The sequence below is a fragment of the Schistocerca nitens genome, chromosome 12, assembly GCF_023898315.1.
Source record: "Schistocerca nitens isolate TAMUIC-IGC-003100 chromosome 12, iqSchNite1.1, whole genome shotgun sequence".
NCBI classification, from domain to species: Eukaryota; Metazoa; Arthropoda; class Insecta; order Orthoptera; family Acrididae; genus Schistocerca; species Schistocerca nitens.
The window spans coordinates 195,504,233-195,528,837 of record NC_064625.1 but is presented as its reverse complement, the minus strand read 5'-3'; the positions used below and the strand labels follow the sequence as shown (position 1 = coordinate 195,528,837).

Sequence of the window (24,605 nt, the reverse complement as noted above, 5' to 3'; positions counted from 1 at the left end):
GCCATTCCGTAATCTAGAACAAGACTTTACAGGACCTGCAATTGCGTCGACAACTTTCTGAATAATGAAAGGGTTGACCATGGAGAAGTCGTGACCTTCGTCAGACCGAGAAACAACAAGGAACTGTGGCAACAATGGAAGAACTGTCTGTGGCTGAGACTCATTGAACTTACGCTTGTGAGCAGACATAGTAGAAGACGAGGAAACCATTGCGGAAGTACCCCCATGATTACCGGCATCTCCGATGGCGCGCTCCTCCCTTTTGGGGGCCCTATCTGAGGGCACTCCCGCCTTAGGTGATTGTTCACACCTCCCGAGAAACGGACGGAGGGACCAATCGGCACTTTCGGAAGGTATCAGCTCGGGTAATCACCCCTCCCTGGGTCTAGGCGTTACCAGGGGGTACGTATGTGTCCTACCTGTCTACCCGGGGCGGGGAATTACGCGTTACCCCGTCAGTGGCTACGCATGGAAATGTGTGGGTCGGCCTTCAGACACGCACAGGGAGGAAAAAAGAGAAAGGGAAAAACAAAGGGAAAAACAATAAAGGGGAAGGGAAGAAGAGAGGTCTCAAACGCCGCAGCGGAGAAAAGGGTAAAGAGAAGAGGTAAGGAAAAGAGAAGGACAAAGGAAGGACAAAGACTTGCAAGCAGAAAAAGCGAAAAAAGTGTTACATTTTCGAGCGTCCATCTCCGGACGTAGGCACAAATCAATACTCCCAGAGGGGGAGAAAGGGAAGGAAAGAGGCGGTGGTGAGGGGGGAGGGGGGGGGGGCCAAGATGGGGGATGGGGAAGGATGCGGAAAATGAAGGTATGCAGCCCGGAAAGGAGGGAGGGCCACATTACCTCGGGGTCCCGTGCTCGCTACGCACGTATCCACAAAAGCGTTGTGGATCCCCTGGGGGGTGAGAGCTCATTGGCAGGCAGGGTGGAGGCCTGTAGCTTTTTCTCACAAAACCTGGTTCTGCCTCAGTGCCAGTGATGGCTATGTATAGAAGGAGACCAGTTGAGGCCTGCAATCAACCTGTATGCATAATAGAAACAGTGGACCTAAACCTGAAATTATGGTATAGGGTGCAATTTGTACATCAATCTGGTGATTTGACATGTTGTGCCACTACTTCCTAAAGAGCATTCCAAGAGATGTTTCCTGACAGGATAATGCTCACCTCCACATACCACTGTTGTAATCCAACACAATCTCCAGAGTGTCGACATGTTGCCTCGACCTGCTCAATTACCAGATCTCTCCCGCATCAACCGTGTATGGGACATCATTGGACAACAACTACAGTGTCATCCACGAGCAGCATTAATTGTCCCTGTATTGCCCGATCAAGTTTAACAGGCATGAAAATCCATCCCACAAACTGACATCTGGTACATGTATGACACAATGCACACAGTTTGTGTGCTTGCATTCAACATTGTGGCAGTTACATCAGTTATTAATGTACTAGCATTTCAAATTTGCAATGTATTATCTCGTGCTTACATTAACCTGTTATCTTGCAATGTTCATCACTTAAATACAGGGTGCGTCAAAAAAATGTATACACACTTTGAAGCACCATAGAAAATATATTTCCCGTTCTACAACGTTAAATTACTGGAAATGGAAAGCTTAAAGTCCAATTGGAAAAATAAATGTACTTTGCAAATGTGATTAATGTTCAAACTGCCCCGCCTGATTTTGCAAAGAATTACCCGTTTGTTGCCAGCCAAGATTTTCACCCAGAAAACAGTAAAGCTACTGTGCATCCCATCTTCATCTATTTCGTATGAGTAAGTACAAAACAAACGCTTTTGCACAGCTGACAGCCTAAGACACAATACAATTGCAGTTCCTTTCTTTCTGACAAAACTTGTATGTTTACTGAGAAAAAGAAAGTGACAAATCTGCGTAAAACCATAAACTCACTTTGTCAGAAAAGATCCACAACAGTTTTTTTTTTTTTTTTTGTAAAAAGAAAAAACAGAAAACTGCACTTGCCAATTAATGATTCTAGCTCCTATAGAAGCAGTCCCCTTGGCTCTCTACACACAGATGCCAACTTTTCTGGAAGTATTGGAAGCAAGCAGGGAAATTTCCAACTGTGATGCTTTTAAGCTCATTTGTCACAGCCCATTGAATGTCCACAGTATCTTGATGAAGCTTTCCTTTCAGCTGCCTTTTTACTCACAGAAAAAAGAAAAAATTGCACGGCAAGATGTCGGGCAAATATGGCAGATGTCAGATGGAAACAACAGAATGTCTGGCCAGATAGTCTAGCAGATAAAGCAGTATAGGGTCTTGTGGTCATGCAATAAGAAACAGTCCTGAGAGTACAACCAGTCAGGGTGATGACATCAAACTGCTTGTCACAAATGTTTCAAAACTTTGATGTAAAGACAGTGGTTCACTGTTTGACCTGGAGGTACATACTTATGTTGAACTGATCTTTTACTATCAAAGAACGTGATGATCACTGTCTCTGTTCTCAAAGGCTGGCGATCCAGGACTCTGCCATTCAGCACTTTGACATTTTGTGTGAGGGTCTTACTGGTAGCGCCAACTTTTATCGCCAGCAATAATCTTGGACAGAAATGTAGGATCACATCTGGCTCTATACAGTAGTTCAGCAGAAATTGTTTTTATTTCCTCTTTTGTTTGTTTGTGTGTGAAGGAAGAGTTTTGCATTAAGTTTCTTTTTCCCTAAATCTTGCTTTAAAATCTTATGACACATAACATGGTTCAAATTATGTTCTGATATCACACTCACAGTTACATGACGGTCTTCTTGCAGTAACTGTCTCACACGCTCCACATTTGCATCAGTATGTACTGTGGACAGGCGACCAGGGATCATTTTGCACTGAATCTCCACCTTCACGAAACCTTCTGTGCAACTCGAAAACACGACTTCTTGAAAGTCTCTCTTCTGCATATGCTCAGTTAATTATTGTCCATATTTCACTAGGAGTTTTCTTGAGCTTAAATCAGAAATTAATGTTCACTCTTTGCTCACAATCAGCATCCATCGTGACACCATAACTAAATGTGCCAAGAGCCAAACAGTGTGTCGCTAAGAACAACTCTGTTGCCTAGTGAGTGGCCAAAGTCATTTCAAGGACACACAAATACCAGGTAACATAAAAACAATATTTGTTCCTTCTTAGTATCGTAAACTCAGAAATAAAAACTTTTCTGACAAAGGCACTACTTTAGAAGGGAGTCTGTTGTCCAATACAAAAAAACTGTAAGAATTTCACAATGCCGTCTGATCACCTAGTAGATTTTGGTGTAAAATTCTGAGTGAAACTTTTTTGCAAGAAGCCACAGGAAATCTGCATGTGATGGAATTAGAGACACTGTAATATGACTCGCCTCACGAGATAGACTAGGGTGCTCAACGGATAACCAAAGCCTCACAACTCAGTATTTACACAAATTCTGTGATTTTGTCAACCCCCCACCTTCCATGAGGCCTGAATTTTATCAGCTAGAGCTTTTCAGGGAGAAATGTTTTCTTTGTCTTCAAGAGTTATTGGACTAAGTTAAAATTACCAGTTTATATAAATGCAGGTGGGTGACAATTGGAAACTGACTATATTTTGACAGGAGCACAACCTGACATTTTCCCAGACAAAACTGCAGCAAGAAAGTGCTGGCAAGGTGATTTAAAACCACTGTTTGCAGAGAAACTCTGCAAAGATAAAACACACACTGTAAACACTAGCGCCATCACAAGCCAAAGACGACCGAGCCGGAAGTTATAGACACTGAAATTAATAATCGACGGGTGAGGTAGCAGTAACTCTATCCCTCTGTTTCTTGACAAGGAAGAGAACATGATTCCACTCAGAATTTAAACAATAACCACCATCTGTATTTATAAGGTTACTTGCTAATATGATTTCAACAGCTTCCTTAGTAACACTATTCAGTGAACACTAACAGATCTGCTCAGCTATTATACAAGCATGTGTGATGCTTATGCTCAGTACACTTATCCTACAGAGTCCCTATGGTCTGACCAATATATGACATGCCATACCTGAAAGGGATATGGGAGACACTCGCCCTACACAAACAAAGACCAAATAGGACCCTGATCTTAGAAGGTGACCACAGAACACATTTCACCTCATGTTTCCATAACATACGACCAACCCTGTTTGAAATGCTACCTCTATACGGCAAAAAGGCCATAGACTTTTTGCCATCTCAGTATTACTATCACTCACCCACTGCACAGCTAGTCAATACTGCAACACAGATCTGCTCTGTCTTCCACTGTAGCCATTCTGACAAAAGGCGACTTTAAGATGGGCTAACTCAGGGTACCAGGTGGCATGGGCCCCATGAACCAAGATAAGAAGCTCCTCTTCACATTGAGCCGTATGCTGAGAACTACCAGCCTTCAGATAGAAGTCTGTGAGAGTGGGCTTCCTATAAATGCCATGTCCCAGCATACCATCAACCTTCCTCCTATATAAAACATCTTGCAAGAGAAGACTGCTATCCTTTTCCACCTCCATCGTGAAGCAAAAGTTGGGTGAATTAAATTCAAGTTTTCCAAAAAGTTATTCAAATTCTTACTGCCAGAAGCCATACAACAAAGGTATCATCTACATACCTGTAAAAACACTCAGGTTTCAAAGGTGCCGACTTCAAGGCATGTTCCTTAAAATTTTCCATAAACGAACTGGCAATAATAAATGACAACAGGCTTCCCATCGCAACTCCATCCGTCTGCTCATAGTACTGGTCATTGAATAAAAAGTAAGTTGAAATCAAAACATGTCAAAATCGGTTCATTAATTCAACAACAAACAAACCAAACTTAATCAAATGTACCCAATCAGGCAGAGAACACCAAGCGAAAAGAGATAGCACATCAAAACTTATTAGAATATCAGTTCATTCACACACCTTCTCTCTAACAAATGCAAGCAGTCCACTGAGTTCTTAATGTGATTCTTGCAGCGACCTACTGTAGGGCCTAACATACTGGCAAGGTACATTGTATGTCAGCCTGCCAATGTTACTCACAGCCGGACAAAGAGGAACTCCTTCCTTACGAACCTCCGGAAGGCCACGGTGTACAGCACAATACAAATTGAGACTCCTGATGGTCTGCGATAAGAAACTTTTCTTCGGGAGTTTTACTGGTCTCTTTTTGTTGGATCAGCACCAATACTGCGATACTCTGACTCACATAGTAAACACTGCATCTTTTGAATGTACTCCCACTTGTCCAAAACAACAGTAGCATTGCCCTTGCCTGCAGGTAAAATAATAATATCCGGATAAACTAAGTAGCCGGCCGCTGGTGGCCGAGCGGTTCTGGCGCTACAGTCTGGAACCGCGTGACCGCTACGGTCGCAGGTTCGAATCCTGCCTCGGGCATGGATGTGTGTGTTGTCCTTAGGTTAGTTAGGTTTAAGTAGTTCTAAGTTCTAGGGGACTTATGACCTCAGCAGTTGAGTCCCATAGTGCTCAGAGCCATTTGACCCATTTTTAAAACTAAGTAAACATAAAGCAGTCCTCTCAACTGCTGTGATGATATTCTCAGGGGGATGTGCCCAGTCAACACACAACATGCCTCCTTCCTGGGCTCCTCTGCAACATCAGGAGGTACTCTAAGAACAGCTTGCTGATCAGAACTAATAAAACAACCACTTGGGCGTCAGTGCAAAATTTAAATCTTTTCCTTGCACGGGTAAAGGTGCGTCATCAAAAACTAAATTTCTCCATAAGCTTTATCACAATACATTGAGATATAATATTAGACTTTGTAACGAGACATCCTCCTCTAGTATTACTTTTCCCCCACAGTAGTTGTCGATACCAGTATCATTTTTCGAATTTTAGACAGATCAATATTATCTCAGTTGATTTTATGAAAACTTTCAAATAATTTTACACAAAGTATTTTATATTTCAGAAAATAATGACTTCATAAAATATTTTAGTTTTGATGTCTGAAATTATGAATTATTTGCAATCTTAAAATGTGTGTTGTTAATTACGCAATCCTGTACTGTTTACTAAGTTTATTTCTGGATTCATTTTTGAAATAGTAATCGAAATTAATAATGTAAAAAAAACTAGTAGGAATTCATTTGTTAAGAAAAATTATAAACCCTTTGGAATATTGTTATTTCCACAGAGTGTGAAAGTCATAAGCTTGCCTCTGATGTGATCAGACGTAGTTTTGTATAATAGGTGCGAACAACATAACTTCAGCTTTGTTAACATGAAAACTCAAAATAGTGTAAGATATACTAAAATGTGAGAAAATCAGTGTAAAATATATTCACGTAAAAAATTCTGCAACAACAATCTTCCCATTCATTTAGTTCAAACCTACTGTGAGGACCTAACGTTAGATTTTCAGCTTCAAGAATCAGACCCCTAGACAAGACAAGAACTGGAGCCATCTCATCATGACAAGCTAAGTAAACTCTAAAGTTTATTGTAATCTTCGCTCCTCTCACACCTTCATAAAAGACTTTGCTTATTAATTACTTGGAGAGGGCACTGTTTGATGTGGACAATAGATGGAAGGAAGGCAGGGGGGGAGATTAAAACTTCCAGCTTGGGCAGTGTTCAAACTTTACCAAATGCCGGCAGATACACAATGAAATTCCCAACCAGACAGTGACCATGAAAATCCCAAGAAAAAACAAAAATTTTTGAAGCAATCCTTAAAATATGCCAAAACAATTCTTTGGAAACGAAAGCCAACTGTTGGTGAGTGCAATGTGCATTGTCATTTTTGTAGAGGTGTTGTGATCAAAATACCGTTCCAACACTTGCCAAAGTTGTGCGTCATATTAATTCTACTGCTAGCAATCTGATCAAGAAATATGCTGGCCCACCTCATGTTCATGGAAGGGTCCATTACACTCATCGACATTTGGATTCTGTTTCCGAGGAATCGTTTTGGCTTCGTGTAATGACTGTCAAAAATTTTGGCTTTTTCTTGGGATTGACTGTAGGTGCTTCATGGTCGCAGTCTGACTGGGAATTTTATTCTGTACCTTCCCAGAATTTGGCGAAGTTTGAATATTCCGTGGCTCGAAGTCTAATAGTATATCTCTACAGGCTGTGATAAATCTCACAGAGAAAGGAAGCTTCTGACAATGGGGCTTTATCTGTGCAAGGGAAAGGTTTAAATTTTGCACAGATGCCCGACCATTTGACAGTGACTGATTTTATTAGTTCTGTTGAATAAGCTGTTTTTAAACTAACTCCTGATGTTGCAGAGGAGGCTAGGAGATAGGCATATCTGTGTTGAATTGTATTTTTTCATTCTTTTCTTTTCATACATGTAAGCTATATGTAAACTGAATGGGATATACACAACACCAAAGGTAAATTAACGAGTTGTTTTGTGGCAAGGATAATGTTTTGATACATCTTCATGAAACAAAGAAATACGCACTTCAATTTATTAATTCCTGTATTTGTTTCTGTAAGAGGTAGTGTGCGGATGTATGCTTGGATCCGTTGTACCAGCATTGTTAAGAAATTTGTATCTCAACCATACATTAAAAGTGTTATAAAAACTTATTAGAAATGTAAAATTAATTTGCGTATATGAGATGTGCATCCTGTGTACTCATCATTTCACCTGCCACCGGGATCCTGCATCAGGAGGTTTGGAGCAAACAAGAGGAATTTGCGCGAGCAGCGATCCTGCATCGGCATTGTTATAACCAAGACTATGCACAATGGAATTAATGTGAATATTGACTTTGAATGTATTGATACTGAAGGTCTGTTGATATTGGTATCAGTTAATGTCACCCAGGACTACATATAGATTCATGAATCACCTTCCAGTTTCTTTCAATTATTCTTTCCAACCAATTTCTCCTATTATTCAAGCAATTATTAATCATTTCCATTTGCCCCACATATATACATATTCAATGGTGATCATTTAAAGGATGGCACCACGCGAAATATGAACAGACCTTTCAATTGTTGAGAAAAATTTTGAGAAATGATTTATACTATTGTTACAAGAAACTAATGAAACTGTCATTGCATTTGTTACATGTCCACAAGATTGAAAATGACAAAAACATTAAAGGAGAAAATTAAAATTAAATTCTGCCTATAAATGAGATGAGCCAGGGGTGCTGATTTCAGTGATAAAGATAGGAAGCTGCTATACTGCATGCTTATATTACCGCTCTTGGCACTGTCTCTCTGACAGTAGATAATCTCTTTTCCATCCAATTAATATCCTTTAAGGAAAGTGCACTTCCACGGAAAAAGCAAAAGTTTGTACAAAGTCATTCTAAAGTGCAAGATAAGTCATTCATATTCTATAAGACTGTCAGATAGCAATCAGGTTCATTAGTGAATATGCAGCTAAATCTGATAAAGACAATTTCATTTTTGAAAAAAAAAAAAAAAAAGTATTCATAATTTTGTTAAAAAACTATTTACAATGGAGTCAAAGGGAATGACCATTGTTGAAAATTCATTACAAAATGCAGTAGGCCAAGATGGAAATCCAAACTCGGCAACAGATGAGGGTAATGCACCAACTCATGAACTGGCCGATGGCAACTAAAACAACGAAGCTGGCGTCCTATCAAAAAATTATGAGACTGGTAATACAACTAATCATGATGTCACTTTTATGACGTTCCATGAGACAATTTCTCAGTTCTCACCGGGAAACATTTTTTTGAAAAAGTGAAACAGAAGGGCACGACAGCGAAAATTCTTTGATTACTTGCTCATGACATTGCAAACGAAGAACAGGAAAAAGTTCGTATAAACAATGTAAAAACTAGTGAGAGACACAATTTGATACAACTCATGCAACAAATAACACAACAGTTTACAAAACAGGAATTTCAGGAAAATGTAACAACAACTTGAGGGTATAGGACAACAGTTGACACAGCAAAAGCAGGCATTCAACGATTTCAAGAATAGTATTAGTCAACAGTTCAGTGAGATGAGCAAAACTATATGCACTGAACTATCTGACAAACTATGTGGGAAGTTGACCAAGCTAGGTAAACAACTAAAATGAAACAATTACTGACATATCCCACAATATAAATACATTAATGGAAGGAGTGTCATCTGTAGAAAATAAACAGGAACAATTAGAAGTTGAGTTACAAAACCTCAGTGAAGGATATTCCCAAATTCAGGAGAGACAATCCCAAGTGGATGCATCGGTAAAAAATGTGACAAATGCAGTCAGTGAGCTGCAAGACGTATGCAAAAACTTACCTACAGAAGTACAGAAGATAAGTCTACGAGTGATTGGTCAAGTTAAGAGTCAAAATTTGCCACAGAACAGAGATAAAATATGTGCAGATGTAAAGGAAATAACTTAAAAAGCTGAAGCCGGGAAGCTGGATAAGGGCAGCACCCTTGCCGTAAAGATAGTGTACAAAATTTATGTGATACAGTAGAAGAGGTTCTAAAGGAGAAAAAGTCAATTTCTAGCTAAAATAGATTCAGGTTTAAAGGAAGCAGAGGAAAGGTTACGAGTCAGTATTGCTAAAACTACTGACATTCCAAAACAACATCTGACAGAAAACAAACCCATGCTTTTAGAGAAGTTAGATCCTTTCACTGGTTATCCACAATACGTGGCTAACTCGTCAAAGAAAAATATCAAAGGTTGCAAAATGCAACAACACTTGCCGGCAGCTGTAACTGTTGAGCAAGGGCAGTTGCCATACACTGCGCCCCAAGCGAACATAAACAAGCCTGTCACGGACAGGTATTGGTCCGAGTCCGTACAAAATATGCTCAGATGTTAAGTATTCAACCCAGCTCCGTTCAATAGCATGTGTGGAAGTTTAAGGGGCTATTTTGAAAACTATTCGAATAAAACCGGATACTGGATAAACACGGTATCTCAAGTAGACGGGAGAGCTATCTTCCTGCCCACATTGGGGAAAAACTCATTACCATTCAGGAACACGACACCGAATACTTTCTATCTGTACTGGATTCAATAGATTTGATATATGAAGAGAGACCAGTACAACCCAAGTCTGTTAATACGCAGCTAGTGCCATAGAGATTTACGGACCAACAGGTTAACAACGGATCCGTAGTACAACATGGATGGCAACCTTGCCCCACACAGATCTACAGTAATGGTAACGACAATGGCAATAGCAAAAGCTGTCAATTCAAGGGCAGATATTAAAAAATTGGGCAAAAATTTAACAAAAACAACGGGCAAGTAGCGTATGGCCAGCCTGTACAATATGTAGAGACAAGCTACTGGCAATAATCAGCCGATCACTTGGAAACACAAAACAATACCAGACAACCGAATAATCCACAGACAGCGGAATTCGGCCAGCAAAGTAACGCACATATGCAAAGGCAAAAAGAATTTCAGTCGAGAGCCTCACAGGATAACCAACAGTCCATATAGTAGACGTTACACCTAACCCAGAGACCGATGCCACAGCGATGCAGGAAAACTTGAACCGGTTACAGCAGGCCCCTGTTCTGTGACCTTGGAGGAGAATGGGGACGTGAGCTCAATCGACACTTGCTTTATGAGATACAATCAAGGTAGTGATGTGAAAGATGATCTGTATCAAATGAGGGTACACAGGAGAACTTGACAGAAGATAAGATCCAAGCTACTATTAAAGCCAAAATATTTGACCTTTATGTACCCATTGCGTTTGACACACGTGCTACAACTAATCTGATGTCACAGTGATTCTTTCAAGAACTGAAGAAATGTGGGTGTATACCCACACAGCCAGTGCAAAACTGCAAGGTACAAACTGCCACTGGTCAGTTCACTCCTCCATCCAGCAGTGATCCACCCCCACTGGCCCCAAACCACCCCATGTTAACTTTCCAGAATTTCTTAACCTCTAATATCGCCTCACCATCTTTCCCCAAATCCCTCAACATGCAAACTAACCTCACATCCACAGAAAGAACCGTAGTCCCAACCTTATAATCCTACCTGTGGACAAAGGCTCCACCACTGTTGTTTTGAACTGCAAGGACTGCCTGGCCGAAGGGGTCCGCCAGCTGTCAGATACTTCCACCTACAGTGACTCCATTCCAGTAACTAATCAAATCCCTAGCCCCCATCCTGGAACCTCTCCCAGAAGTCCATCTCTACTCACCCCTACCACTCCCCCTACTCCTATTATCAACATGCTTCCTAAAGTCCATAAACCTGACCACCCAGGCTGCCCCATTGTGGCCAGTTACTGTGCCCCCACTGAGAGAATCTCTGCTCTCGTAGACCAACACCTTCAACCTAATACCCGGAGCCTACCCTCCTATATAAAAGATACCAACCATTTCCTCCACCGACTCTTAACAGTTCCTGTCTCTTTACCATGTGGTGCCCTAATAGTCACTATTGATGCCACCTCCCAGTACACTTTAATTCCTAATGCCCATGGCCTTACTGCTACTGAACACAACCTCTCCCAATGCCCGATGTATTCCAAACCAACAACCTCCTTCCTAGTAGCCATGAGCAACTATATCCTCACCCACAATTACTTATTCTTTAAAGGCATTACCTACAAACAAATCTGGGGTACATGTGGTCAGGATGTAAATATTCGATACATATAGAATAGCAGCCCAGTCAGTAATATTGTGGGGATGCAAACATGGCGGATATGAACATCACTTGTCATTCAACCCTTGGGTTGGCTGTGTGCTTCTGGGAAGGAAAAGAGGAAGCATATATGGATGGAATGGTAAAAGAAGAGAGGAAGACAGACACGAAAATTTACTGAATTGCTGAAGGATATGCAGACCAAATGACTTCACAAGTACCAAAGCACTGTCTCCAGTAGCTCGTAAGCTCTAGCTCTGCTTTTTGTTGCACTTTTCTTAATTAGTCTCCAATCAATTTAACTTCTTTTCTAATTATAACTTAAATGTTTTTACAGATGTATTTCCCTGTATTTCAACAACAATTGATAGTACTGCTGGTTTTCTTCCAACAGTTATTATACTTGTTGGATTTTATACATCACAAAGCTGGAGATCTCCACTCCTACAGACTTCCAGAAATTCTAAATGAACAAGCTTCCACAGGTTTTGAAGCCTTGTCCACAATTAAGCTTATACAACACAGCAAATTATGCAAAATAAACAGTTTGGCATCACTCTTATCCATAGATGATCAATAATAATGCACAATATTACTCTGTCTATGCGCATGTGCTAAGAAATCAGTATACATGAAGCAAGTTATATTACACAAAAAAGCAGCAGTCACATAATGTGAAACACTATAAACTAGAGATAAATTTATTTTAAATGTTATTTTGACTTCTGTAATGCAAAGCCAGTGATGAGCAAGTGTACCTAATATTAGTCCACCAATAAATGAATAAATTGGTAAAAATAAATGGTATCATCAATCAAGTGCAATGCAGACATTGATGTACTCACTCGTTCTGGTACCAGCTGGAACTAGTAAGTGGGAATATGTGCTCGTCAGCTGGAGCTGAAAGTTCAGTAGGGTTATTTCCCATCTGAGGTAGCAACGGCGGTGTGTGGGTGGATCCTACACCTTTGAAAGAGAAACACTTCTTGTCAAAGAATTTAGCTTGTGATTTAACACTGCAACACACCTAATTTCACAATGTCAATGAAGTTTGATGTATCAGATTTTATTTATTTATGTTTTGCTTCGAACTTTCTTGGCATTGGTTTGACATTTTTCTACAGTTGCTATTGCAATTTAGAGGTTGGGTTTGTAATTATGGAAATAGTCGTATCATTCACTACTGAGAACACAACAACATGACTTCACACCACGAATTATTTGTGAATTTCCAACACTCAGCAAAAAAAGGGAGATCGGAACGTTACCACCACCAATTAAATTTCAGTTAAAATTTAATGAAAAATCTACAATTCAATGCAATAAAATTCCACTGTATCTAACAAAAACTTCTGAAACACAGCACATCTCACAATATAGATTATTTTAGTTACCAATATTACGTATTTTATGTTTTTCTCACTTTCTGAATGAGTTTGAAAGTAATTCCAATTTACTGAATATATTCACCATACTAATGCATTTTTAATTTAGTAAACTACTGTATTTTAGTTTCACTGCTGTTCAATTGGTTGAATATCAAATTACAAAGTTTAACAGGTTTTTTAGCCTTACTAGAGCCCACAGTTTTCCCATCAAGTCTATGGTAGTACTGATCATAAGTGAAAATATCCAATGAGTTTAATCTCTCATTAATGCCACATTCTTAGATTAAAACCAGCTGACTGTGACAATGAAGTTTGTAATACAACCTGCAAATATTCTCACCTCAGTGTCATCATCAGATGCTGTCTAAGGAGTGTTATTTATCTATCTTGCTATCAGTGTTCCGAGTCTTGAGAGTAAATCCTTTGGTGCTACCAGAGAGGGATGGAGTCCACAAGAAATAACCACTAATACGTCCAAATAACAATGATAGGTATTGTCAAAACTAACTTGTGAAAGAAAAAAATACAGGCTGTTGAAGGGGAAGTGATTGGCTTGAAATAACAAAGCAGGAGCAATGAATAGTATGATGCGTGTGAGGTGGTAACAAGAACAAAGAATGAAGCATATAAAAAGATGCAGGCCAGAAGAACAAGAATGCTTGCGGATGGTTGTTGAGAAGAAAGGCATGCGGAAAAGCACATTCTGAAAGCAGATGTTTCTCTAAAGACACCTGCAGAACACTGAATACACTAATGAAAGTGGATAATTCTACAGAAAGGTGAAAAACCTTAGAAAGGAATTTCAACAAAATACAATACAGTGTAGAGAGAAAAATGGCGAACTAAAGCATCACAGAAAAGAGTGTAACATCATTAGGCAGAGTACTTTAAGGAATCATTACACTCAGAATGCTGACGCATGGCAACTAACCGAAAACCATTACGTGGAAGACGAGGAAAATGGAATGTCCTCAATGTAAGAGATTTGGCTAGCAATAAAGAAACGAGCCAACCGTAAGTCACCTGGTAATGACAACCATTCAGCTCAGCTTATTAAATGTGATGGAGATGATTGGAATAATGGTGTGATATTTGCTATATATAAGGAAGGGAACATCCTGGAATGTACAAATTAGGGGGGAATTACATTATTGAACACTGTACATAAAATATCTCCTTCCTGCTTTGTACCCATGTAAAACCTTCTGCAGAAAAAGCAACTGGTGGTGATCAGGTAGGCTTTAGATCTGGCAAATCAACTATTGACAAAATATCCACCCTGAGGCAGATAGTGGGAAAAACATACAACACATTATTTTAAAGCAGCAAAGAAATGGGCTTATTGAAGCTATGAAAGAACTGGGCATACCACAGCATTTATTACACCTCATTAGTCTGACCATTAGTTAGCAAAGTACGGGTACAAGAAAATTTAACACACAGTTTTGAAACTAACTGTACACTTGAGGCAAGCAGAACATACATGGAGGTGCAGGAAACAGTGGCAATGGTTTCTTCTGTGTTTGGCACTGAGGCACGATGTGAAACCTCTTTTGGAAAGAAAGGTGTGATCAGTTCCTTACATGCATGCACTCTCATGTATGCTCTAACATGACACTAGAGAAGGTAATAAGGTCAGATCAAATCAACACAACAGGCACAATATACACTCCTGGAAATGGAAAAAAGAACACATTGACACCGGTGTGTCAGACCCACCATACTTGCTCCGGACACTGCGAGAGGGCTGTACAAGCAATGATCACACGCACGGCACAGCGGACACACCAGGAACCGCGGTGTTGGCCGTCGAATGGCGCTAGCTACGCAGCATTTGTGCACCGCCGCCGTCAGTGTCAGCCAGTTTGCCGTGGCATACGGAGCTCCATCGCAGTCTTTAACACTGGTAGCATGCCGCGACAGCGTGGACGTGAACCGTATGTGCAGTTGACGGACTTTGAGCGAGGGCGTATAGTGGGCATGCGGGAGGCCGGGTGGACGTACCGCCGAATTGCTCAACACGTGGGGCGTGAGGTCTCCACAGTACATCGATGTTGTCGCCAGTGGTCGGCGGAAGGTGCACGTGCCCGTCGACCTGGGACCGGACCGCAGCGACGCACGGATGCACGCCAAGACCGTAGGATCTTACGCAGTGCCGTAGGGGACCGCACCGCCACTTCCCAGCAAATTAGGGACACTGTTGCCCCTGGGGTATCGGCGAGGACCATTCGCAACCGTCTCCATGAAGCTGGGCTACGGTCCCGCACACCGTTAGGCCGTCTTCCGCTCACGCCCCAACATCGCGCAGCCCGCCTCCAGTGGTGTCGCGACAGGCGTGAATGGAGGGACGAATGGAGACGTGTCGTCTTCAGCGATGAGAGTCGCTTCTGCCTTGGTGCCAATGATGGTCGTATGCGTGTCTGGCGCCGTGCAGGTGAGCGCCACAATCAGGACTGCATACGACCGAGGCACACAGGGCCAACACCCGGCATCATGGTGTGGGGAGCGATCTCCTACACTGGCCGTACACCACTGGTGATTGTCGAGGGGAAACTGAATAGTGCACGGTACATCCAAACCGTCATCGAACCCATCGTTCTACCATTCCTAGACCGGCAAGGGAACTTGCTGTTCCAACAGGACAATGCACGTCCGCATGTATCCCGTGCCACCCAACATGCTCTAGAAGGTGTAAGTCAACTACCCTGGCCAGCAAGATCTCCGGATCTGTCCCCCATTGAGCATGTTTGGGACTGGATGAAGCGTTGTCTCACGCGGTCTGCACGTCCAGCACGAACGCTGGTCCAACTGAGGCGCCAGGTGGAAATGGCATGGCAAGCCGTTCCACAGGACTACATCCAGCATCTCTACGATCGTCTCCATGGGAGAATAGCAGCCTGCATTGCTGCAAAAGGTGGATATACACTGTACTAGTGCCGACATTGTGCATGCTCTGTTGCCTGTGTCTATGTGCCTGTGGTTCTGTCAGTGTGATCATGTGATGTATCTGACCCCAGGAATGTGTCAAAGTTTCCCCTTCCTGGGACAATGAATTCACGGTGTTCTTATTTCAATTTCCAGGAGTGTATAATAGAGAGGTGCAGCTTCTGGTATATCCAGGTGATTTGGATATTATTGGAAGAACAGAATCATCTACTACAGAAACATACAGAGCACCGGTGGTAGCAGCAGTACAAATGGGGGTTGGAAGTGAACATCAATAAAACCAAATGCATGCGAATAAGACAAGCAGGACTAAATACAATGTTAGAATTGCAAACTGAAATTATTATTGAATTTGTTTGTCTGGGAATACTGGTAGCATCATAGAATTATATTAGTTTGGAAATAAAGCAGCACATCCATCCAGCTAATAAACGCTATCATGTGTTGGCCACACATGGTAGACCCAGGAATTTGTCCAGGAGAATGTAGTGTCAACTGTATAAGACTTTAACAAGTACAGTATTAACATACGGCTCAGATACCTGGACAATGACAACACTTAAGAGTAACAGGATGTTCTGAATGAAAGATGATACAGAAAATGTACGGGGCGACTAATGAAGTCATCACAGCATAAACAATATAGTTTTGAACTTCATACGAGGTGTGATTTGTTTTAAGAATGGGCTTGTAATTGTATAATGGTGGTACTTACATGCTACTGTGATATCTCCTTCAAAATAGTCCCCTTCTGACTGAACACACCGATTCCAATGGTGTTTCCACTTTTAGAAACATTACTGGAAATTTTTTTTTCCTGAAGTGTATTAGGACGCTCTCCGTATTTGCCTGGATGTATTCAATCACGTCAAACTGCTTCCCTTTCACTGAAAATTTCAGTTCAGGAAACAGGTAGAAACCCGCAAGGGCCAAATCAGGGGAATATGGCGGTTGTGGAAGCACACAAATTTTGAATTTGTTCAAAAATGGAGAAAGCACAATGAGCTGGAGTATTGTCATGGTGTAGCACCCAACTCCTGTCTTCCCACAATGCAGGCCTTTTCTTCCGCACCTTTTCACAGAAACAATCGAGGACACATTTGTAGTATTTCTGGTTAATTGTCTGTCCTTCAGAGGTAAATTCATGATGCACAATACCAGTAGAATCGAAAAAAATTACCAACATTGTCTCCACCTGCGACCGACTTTGCCATGCTTTTTTCGGTTGTGGTGTACCTGGAGTTTTCAACTGTGGGGACTGCACTTTGGTTTCAGGATAATATCCATATTTCCATGATTCATCATCTATAATTACCCTCTTTAACAAATCTGGGTCATTTTTAGTCCGATTAATCAGTTCTTGACTAAATTCAAGTTGGTACTGTCTCTGGTCACTTGACAACACTTTTGAATGAATTTTGTGGACATTTGACGCATGTTCAGATCTTCCGTTAAAACTGACTGAACTGCATAGAAATTTCAATTAAGTTCATCAGCCATCTCCCTAAAAGTCTACGATCAGAGCGCACTAAGTCACTAACTTTCACAACATTTTGATTCGTCTCTGAGGTGGAAGGATGGTCAGACCATGGTTCACCTTCAAATGATATGTGGCTGCTTTTAAATCTGTTGAACCAGACAAAAACATTTGACTGGCACATACAATTATCTCCAAAAGCTGTTTTAAACAGTCCGTAAGTCTCAGAAGCTGATTTCCCAGTTGGGTCAGCATGTTGCCAACCCCTTTTAACAAGTTCATGCATGTACACACAAAACTGGCAACACAGTGAGCATGTGGTACTTCAGGAAAACGTTCTTTTGTTTGGCAGTTGCTGAAACCTCAATCACTAAGTTACTTTAACTGAAGTAAATTCAAATCACTACTTTAACTATATGCCTACGCATTTTGTTGACTTCCCCAATTCTTGACCTAGCTGTCACATTCCAATCTAACTTGGACCTCAGTCTATGCAACAAACCAGCCCGTCAGAAAAATTCCTTTCTGTTCTTCGCAGGTCAAACCTATATCAGTAGGTTCAACCAACATAGCTGACAGTACTTTTTGTCATAATTTATATTTTTTGTGGGACATCCACAACTGTAGCTAAAGTTTTTCCATTATTAACAAACCTACTCCTGTTGTAATTGACAAATTTTATTTGGATAAAAATCGCACGCGGCCCAGATTTCTGGAACTACATCATATCCTTCAGGTACTACAGAAAACAAGAGAAATTAAGAGGGATACTATATAGACCCCCCCATGAACCATGGACCTTACCGTTGGTGGGGAGGCTTGCGTGCTTCAGCGATACAGATGGCCGTACCGTAGGTGCAACCACAACGGAGGGGTATCTGTTGAGAGGCCAGACAAACATGTGGTTCCTGAAGAGGGGCAGCAGCCTTTTCAGTAGTTGCAGGGGCAACAGTCTGGATGATTGACTGATCTGGCCTTGTAACAATAACCAAAACGGCCTTGCTGTGCTGGTACTGCCAACGGCTGAAAGCAAGGGGAAACTACAGCCGTAATTTTTCCCGAGGACATGCAGCTTTACTGTATGATTAAATGATGATGGCGTCCTCTTGGGTAAAATATTCCAGAGGTAAAATAGTCCCCCATTCGGATCTCCGGGCGGCGACTACTCAAGAGGACGTCGTTATCAGGAGAAAGAAAACTGGCATTCTACGGATCGGAGCGTGGAATGTCAGATCCCTTAATCGGGCAGGTAGGTTAGAAAATTTAAAAAGGGAAATGGATAGGTTAAAGTTAGATATAGTGGGGATTAGTGAAGTGCGGTGGCAGGAGGAACAAGACTTTTGGAGGAAGAAGACTTTTGGTCAGGTGATTACAGGGTTATAAATACAAAATCGAATAGAGGTAATGCAGGAGTAGGTTTAATAATGAATAAAAAAATAGGAGTGCGGGTTAGCTACTACAAACAGCATAGTGAACGCATTATTGTGGCCAAGATAGACACAAAGCCCACACCTACTACAGTAGTACAAATTTATATGCCAACTAGCTCTGCAGATGATGAAGAAATTGATGAAATGTATGACGAGACTAAAGAAATTATTCAGGTAGTGAAGGGAGACGAAAATTTAATAATCATGGGTGACTGGAATTCGTCAGTAGGAAAAGGGAGAGAAGGAAACATAGTAGGTGAATATGGATTGGGGGGAAGAATTGAAAGAGGAAGCCGTCTTGTAGAATTTTGCACAGAGCATAACTTAATCATAGCTAACACTTGGTTCAAGAATCATGAAAGAAGGTTGTATACCTGGAAGAATCCTGGAGATACTAAAAGGTATCAGATAGATTATATAATGGTAAGACAGATTTAGGAAGCAGGTTTTAAATTGTAAGACATTTCCAGGGGCAGATGTTGACTCTGACCACAATCTATTGAGACTTTTATCCATTGTGGATGTGGAGCACTGCGACTGTGGTGTGAACAGGTTTTCAGAAATTACTGTGTATCTGTGGCTAAGTGTGTTCAGCGATGTTTACGAAAAAACGAGATATATGTTTCCAACAGTGCCTCATAAAAGTAATATACATCTAGTGAAAGTTTTATCTTGTGAAATTGTGCAAAACAAGACACAATGGTTTCAAAAATACGTCCTAAAAGAGATATATATACCTGCAAAAAGATTTATTTCCACAGATACTCAACCACCCACACAATGGGTACAAAAAAGCACTAAATGTATACACCATCTGATGATGAGTTGCTAGGCAGCTCGAAACCGGTCATGGTTAAATAAAATACATCTACATAAAAGGCGACTGGTTGCAGTAATTTCTGAAAACCTGCACAATCTATTGGTTATGAACTGCAGATTAAAACTGAAGAAACTGCAAAAAGGTGGGAATTTAAGGAGATGGGACCTGGATAAACTGAAAGAACGAGAGGTTGTAGACAGTTTCAGGGAGAGCATAAGGGAACAATTGACAGGGATGGGGGAAAGAAATACAGTAGAAGAAGAATGGGTAGCTTTGAGGGATGCAGTAGTGCAGGCAGCAGAGGATCAAACAGGTAAAAAGACAAGGGCTAATAGAAATCCTTGGGTGACAGAAGAAATAATGAATTTAATTGGCAAAAGGAGAAAACATAAAAATGCACTAAATGAAGCAGGCAAAAAGGAATACAAACATCTCAAAAATGAGATCGACAGGAAGTGCAAAATGGCTAAGCAGGGATGGCTAGAGGACAAATGTAAGGATGTAGAGGCTTATCTCACTAGGGGTAAGATAGATACTGCCTACAGGAAAATTAAAGAGACCTTTGGAGAGAAGAGAACCACTTGTATGAATATCATGAGCTCAGATGGCAACCCAGTCCTAAGCAAAGAAGGAAAGGCAGAAAGGTGGAAGGAGTATATGGAGGGTTTATACAAGGGCGATGTACTTGTGGACAATATTATGGAAATGGAAGAGGATGTAGATGAAGATCAAATGGGAGATACGATACTGCGTGAAGAGTTTGACAGAGTACTGAAAGACCTGAGTCGAAACAAGGCCCCGGGAGTTGACAACATTCCATTAGAACTACTGACGGCCTTGGGAGAGCCAGTCCTGACAAAACTCTACCATCTGGTGAGCAAGATGTATGAGACAGGTGAAATACCCTCAGACTTCAAGAAGAACATAATAATTCCAATCCCAAAGAAAGCAGGTGTTGATAGATGTGAAAATTGCCGAACTATCAGTTTAATAAGTCAGAGCTGCAAAATACTAACGCGAATTCTTTACAGACGAATGGAAAAACTGGTAGAAGCCGACCTCGGGGAAGATCAGTTTGCATTCCGTAGAAATACTGGAACACGTGTGGCAATACTGACCTTACGACTTATCTTAGAAGAAAGATTAAGGAAAGGCAAACCTACGTTTCTAGCATTTGTAGACTTAGAGAAAGCTTATGACAATGTTGACTGGAATACTCTCTTTCAAATTCTGAAGGTGGCAGGGGTAAAATACAGGGAGCAAAAGGCTATTTACAATTTGTACAGAAACCAGATGGCAGTTATAAGAGTCGAGGGACATGAAAGGGAAGCAGTGGTTGGGAAGGGAGTGAGACAGGGTTGTAACCTCTCCCCGATGTTATTCAATTTTTACTTCTTCTCCATGAATTTTAATACCTACTCCGAATTTTTCTTTTGTTTCCTTTACTGCTTGCTCAATATACAGATTGAATAACATCGGGGAGAGGCTACAACCCTGTCTCACTCCTTTCCCAACCACTGCTTCCCTTTCATGCCCCTCGACTCATAACTGCCATCTGGTTTCTGTACAAATTGTAAATAGCCTTTCCCTCCCTGTATTTTACCCCTGCCACCTTCAGAATTTTAAAGAGAGTATTCCAGTTAACATTGTCAAAAGCTTTCTCTAAGTCTACAAATGATAGAAACATAGATTTGCCTTTCCTTAATTTTTCTTCTAAGATAAGTCTTAAGGTTAGTATTGCCTCACGTGTTCCAACATTTCTACAGAATCCAAACTGATCTTCGCCGAGGTCCGCTTCTAACAGTTTTTCCATTCGTCTGTAAAGAATTCGCATTAGTATTTTGCAGTTGTGACTTATTAAACTGATAGTTCGGTAATTTTCACATCTGTCAACACCTGCTTTCTTTGGGATTGGAATTATTATATTCTTCTTGAAGTCTGAGGGTATTTCGCCTGTCTCATACATCTTGCTCACCAGATGGTAGAGTTTTGTCAGGACTGGGTCTCCCAATGCCGTCAGTAGTTCCAATGGAATGTTGTGTACTCCGTGGGCCTTGTTTCAATTCATGTCTTTCAGTGCTCTGTCAAATCTTCACGCAGTATCGGATCTCCCATTTCGTCTTCATCTACATCCTCTTCCATTTCCATAATATTGTCCTCAAGTACATTGCCCTTGTATAAACCCTCTATATACTCCTTCCACCTTTCTGCCTTACCTTCTTTGCTTAGAACTGGGTTTCCATCTGAGCTCTTGATATTCATGCAAGTGGTTCTCTTCTCTCCAAAAGTCTCTTTAATTTTCCTGTAGGCTGTATCTATCTTACCCGTAGTGAGACAAGCCTCTACATCCTTACATTTGTCCTCTAGCCATCCCTGCTTAGCCATTTTGCACTTCCTGTCTATCTCATTTTTGAGACGTTTGTATTCCTTTTTGCCTGCTTCATTTAGTGCATTTTTAAATTTTCTCCTTTCATCAATTAAATTCAATATTTCTTCTGTTACCCAAGGATTTCTACCTCGTCTTTTTACCTACTTGATCATCTGCTGCCCTCACTACTTCATCCCTCAAAGCTACCCATTCTTCTTCTACTGCATTTCTTTCCCCCATTCCTGTCAATTTTTCCCTTATGCTCTTCCTGAAACTCTCTATAACCTCTGGTTCTTTCAGTTTATCCAGGTCCCATCTCCTTAAATTCCCACCTTTTTGCAGTTTCTTCAGTTTTAATCTGCAGTTCATAACCAATAGATTGTGGTCAGAATCCACATCTGTCCCTGGAAATGTCTTACAATTTAAAACCTGCTTCCTAAATCTCTGACTTACCATTATATTATCTATCTGATACCTTTTAGTGTCTCAAGGGTTCTTCCATGTATGCAACCTTCTATCATGATTCTTAAACCAAGTGTTAGCTATGATTAAGTTATGCTCTGTGCAAAATTCTACAAGGCGGCTTCCTCTTTCATTTCTTCCCCCCAATCCATATTCACCTACTATGTTTCCTTCTCTCCCTTTTCCTACTGACGAATTCCAGTCACCCATGACTATTAAATTTTCGTCTCCCTTCACTACCTGAATAATTTCTTTTATCTCGTCATACATTTCATCAATTTCTTCATCATCTGCAGAGCTAGTTGGCATATAAATTTGTAGTACTGTAGTAGGCATGGGCTTCGTGTCTATCTTGGCCACAATAATGCATTCACTATGCTGTTTGTAGTAGCTAACCCGCTATTCACTATTATACCTACTCCTGCATTACCCCTATTTGATTTTGTATTTATAACCCTGTAATCACCTGACCAAAAGTCTTGTTCCTCCTGCCACCGAACTTCACTAATTCCCACTATATCTAACTTTAACCTATCCATTTCCCTTTTTAAATTTTCTAACCTACCTGCCCGATTAAGGGATCTGACATTCCACGCTCCGATCCATAGAATGCCAGTTTTCTTTCTCCTGATAACGACAACACCATCATACCTAATAAACAGGGCCTAGCTGGGTGTATATATTTAAAAAAAAAGGAATGCATCAACAGCTCCAGGCTAATTTTACATGTAAACCAACTGAACCAACTGTGAATGGCCTGACATGTGGCACAGGCTTAATGAAGTAAAATAAAGGCACAAATTACACAGAATGCCAATTTGTGAACCTGAAAAGTAGCCTATGATATAATTGCTCACCACTACAAACTGCTGCATGAAACGCAAAGAGACATTTCAATACACATGTACGTCAGAGCAGCCACTACCACATGTGTAATAACAAGGGTGGGAGTGAGAACTAAAGGCATCATGGTGAACAACACAGTCGCAACCCCACATTTTTCTCAAATGCCACTTGCTACTAATAGTGCTAAAATCACGTTACTGAATGAATTGCATTAACTAACACAGGTGTGATATAGAGCAAACAATAAAAGCAGAACATGCAATGTATCGTGTGATTTTCAAGATATAAAAATAATACAAATGTATGATGAAAGTGTCAAGAACCAAATATAATAAAACCATAGTATAAAATGTAAGAGACCAGAGTAACATAACACATTATCCATTGTAGTGCACAATATGTCAAAAGTACAGAGTACATCAATTAAGAATACAAGGCTATAAATGCAGAGAGTGCAACAGAACATGTAAGGTAAACTACAGAACCTTGGTGCACAAAATCTCCAGTAGCAGATAAATCAGTCTGACTAGTAAACCCCCAAAAAATACTGAATGTATTCTGATCAAAGATGCTGGAGTTGGCAGTTGTGTGTGCATGAGGTGTGCTTGGTTTTTGTGTATGTGGGGAAGGGGGGGTGTCGGCACGTGTACATGTCTTTTACTGATGAAGGCTGTAGGCGGAAGCTGTATGCGAGTATCTTAATTGTGCCTGCCTGCAACTTGATGTGTCTTCTTTACAGTAAATAGCAATCTGTTTTCTCCAACATTGTTTAATATATACGCAACTACACATTAGTTACGTAAGTGAGAAACAGTACAATAATGCTGGTACTTAGTATTAAATGTCCACTGTGTGAGTGTAGATACAAGGTATGTCTACAAAGTAAGTTCCGTTTGGTTATATGAAACAAATATGCACAGATATAGAAAAAAATATTTATTGAACAAAAATATACAACTGTTAAACTACTTTTCTACATAGCTTCCGAAATTTTGTAAGCACTTATCATAGCATGGCACAAGCTTTTGTAAGCCTTCTTCATAGAAGGTTGCCGCCTGTGTATTCAACCATGGGGTAACATATTCTTTCAGCTTGTCATCATTGTTGACATGTAGACCAACAAGGACAGATTTTAGGTGCAAGAAGAGATGAAAGTTGCTAGGAGCAAGGTCTGGGCTGTACGGAGGATGATCAAAAGTGTCCCAGTGTAATTCCCATAAGATTTGTTTGGTCATATTCGCCGTGTGAGGTCGGGCATTATCGTTGGGCGGGGGGAGGGG

The 24,605-nt window shown here is 40.8% G+C and overlaps 1 protein-coding gene across 1 annotated transcript in view; it reads right to left on the bottom strand.

Annotated features, from left to right (window-relative positions):
- The window catches only part of LOC126215267 (uncharacterized), a 116,126-nt gene that overhangs the window by 67,724 nt on the left and 23,797 nt on the right, over positions 1 to 24,605 (bottom strand). Inside the window, exon 5 of the mRNA XM_049941951.1 lies at positions 12,434 to 12,554. Coding sequence (XP_049797908.1) covers positions 12,434 to 12,554 — 121 coding nt within the window. The remainder of the gene's footprint in view (positions 1 to 12,433; positions 12,555 to 24,605) is intronic.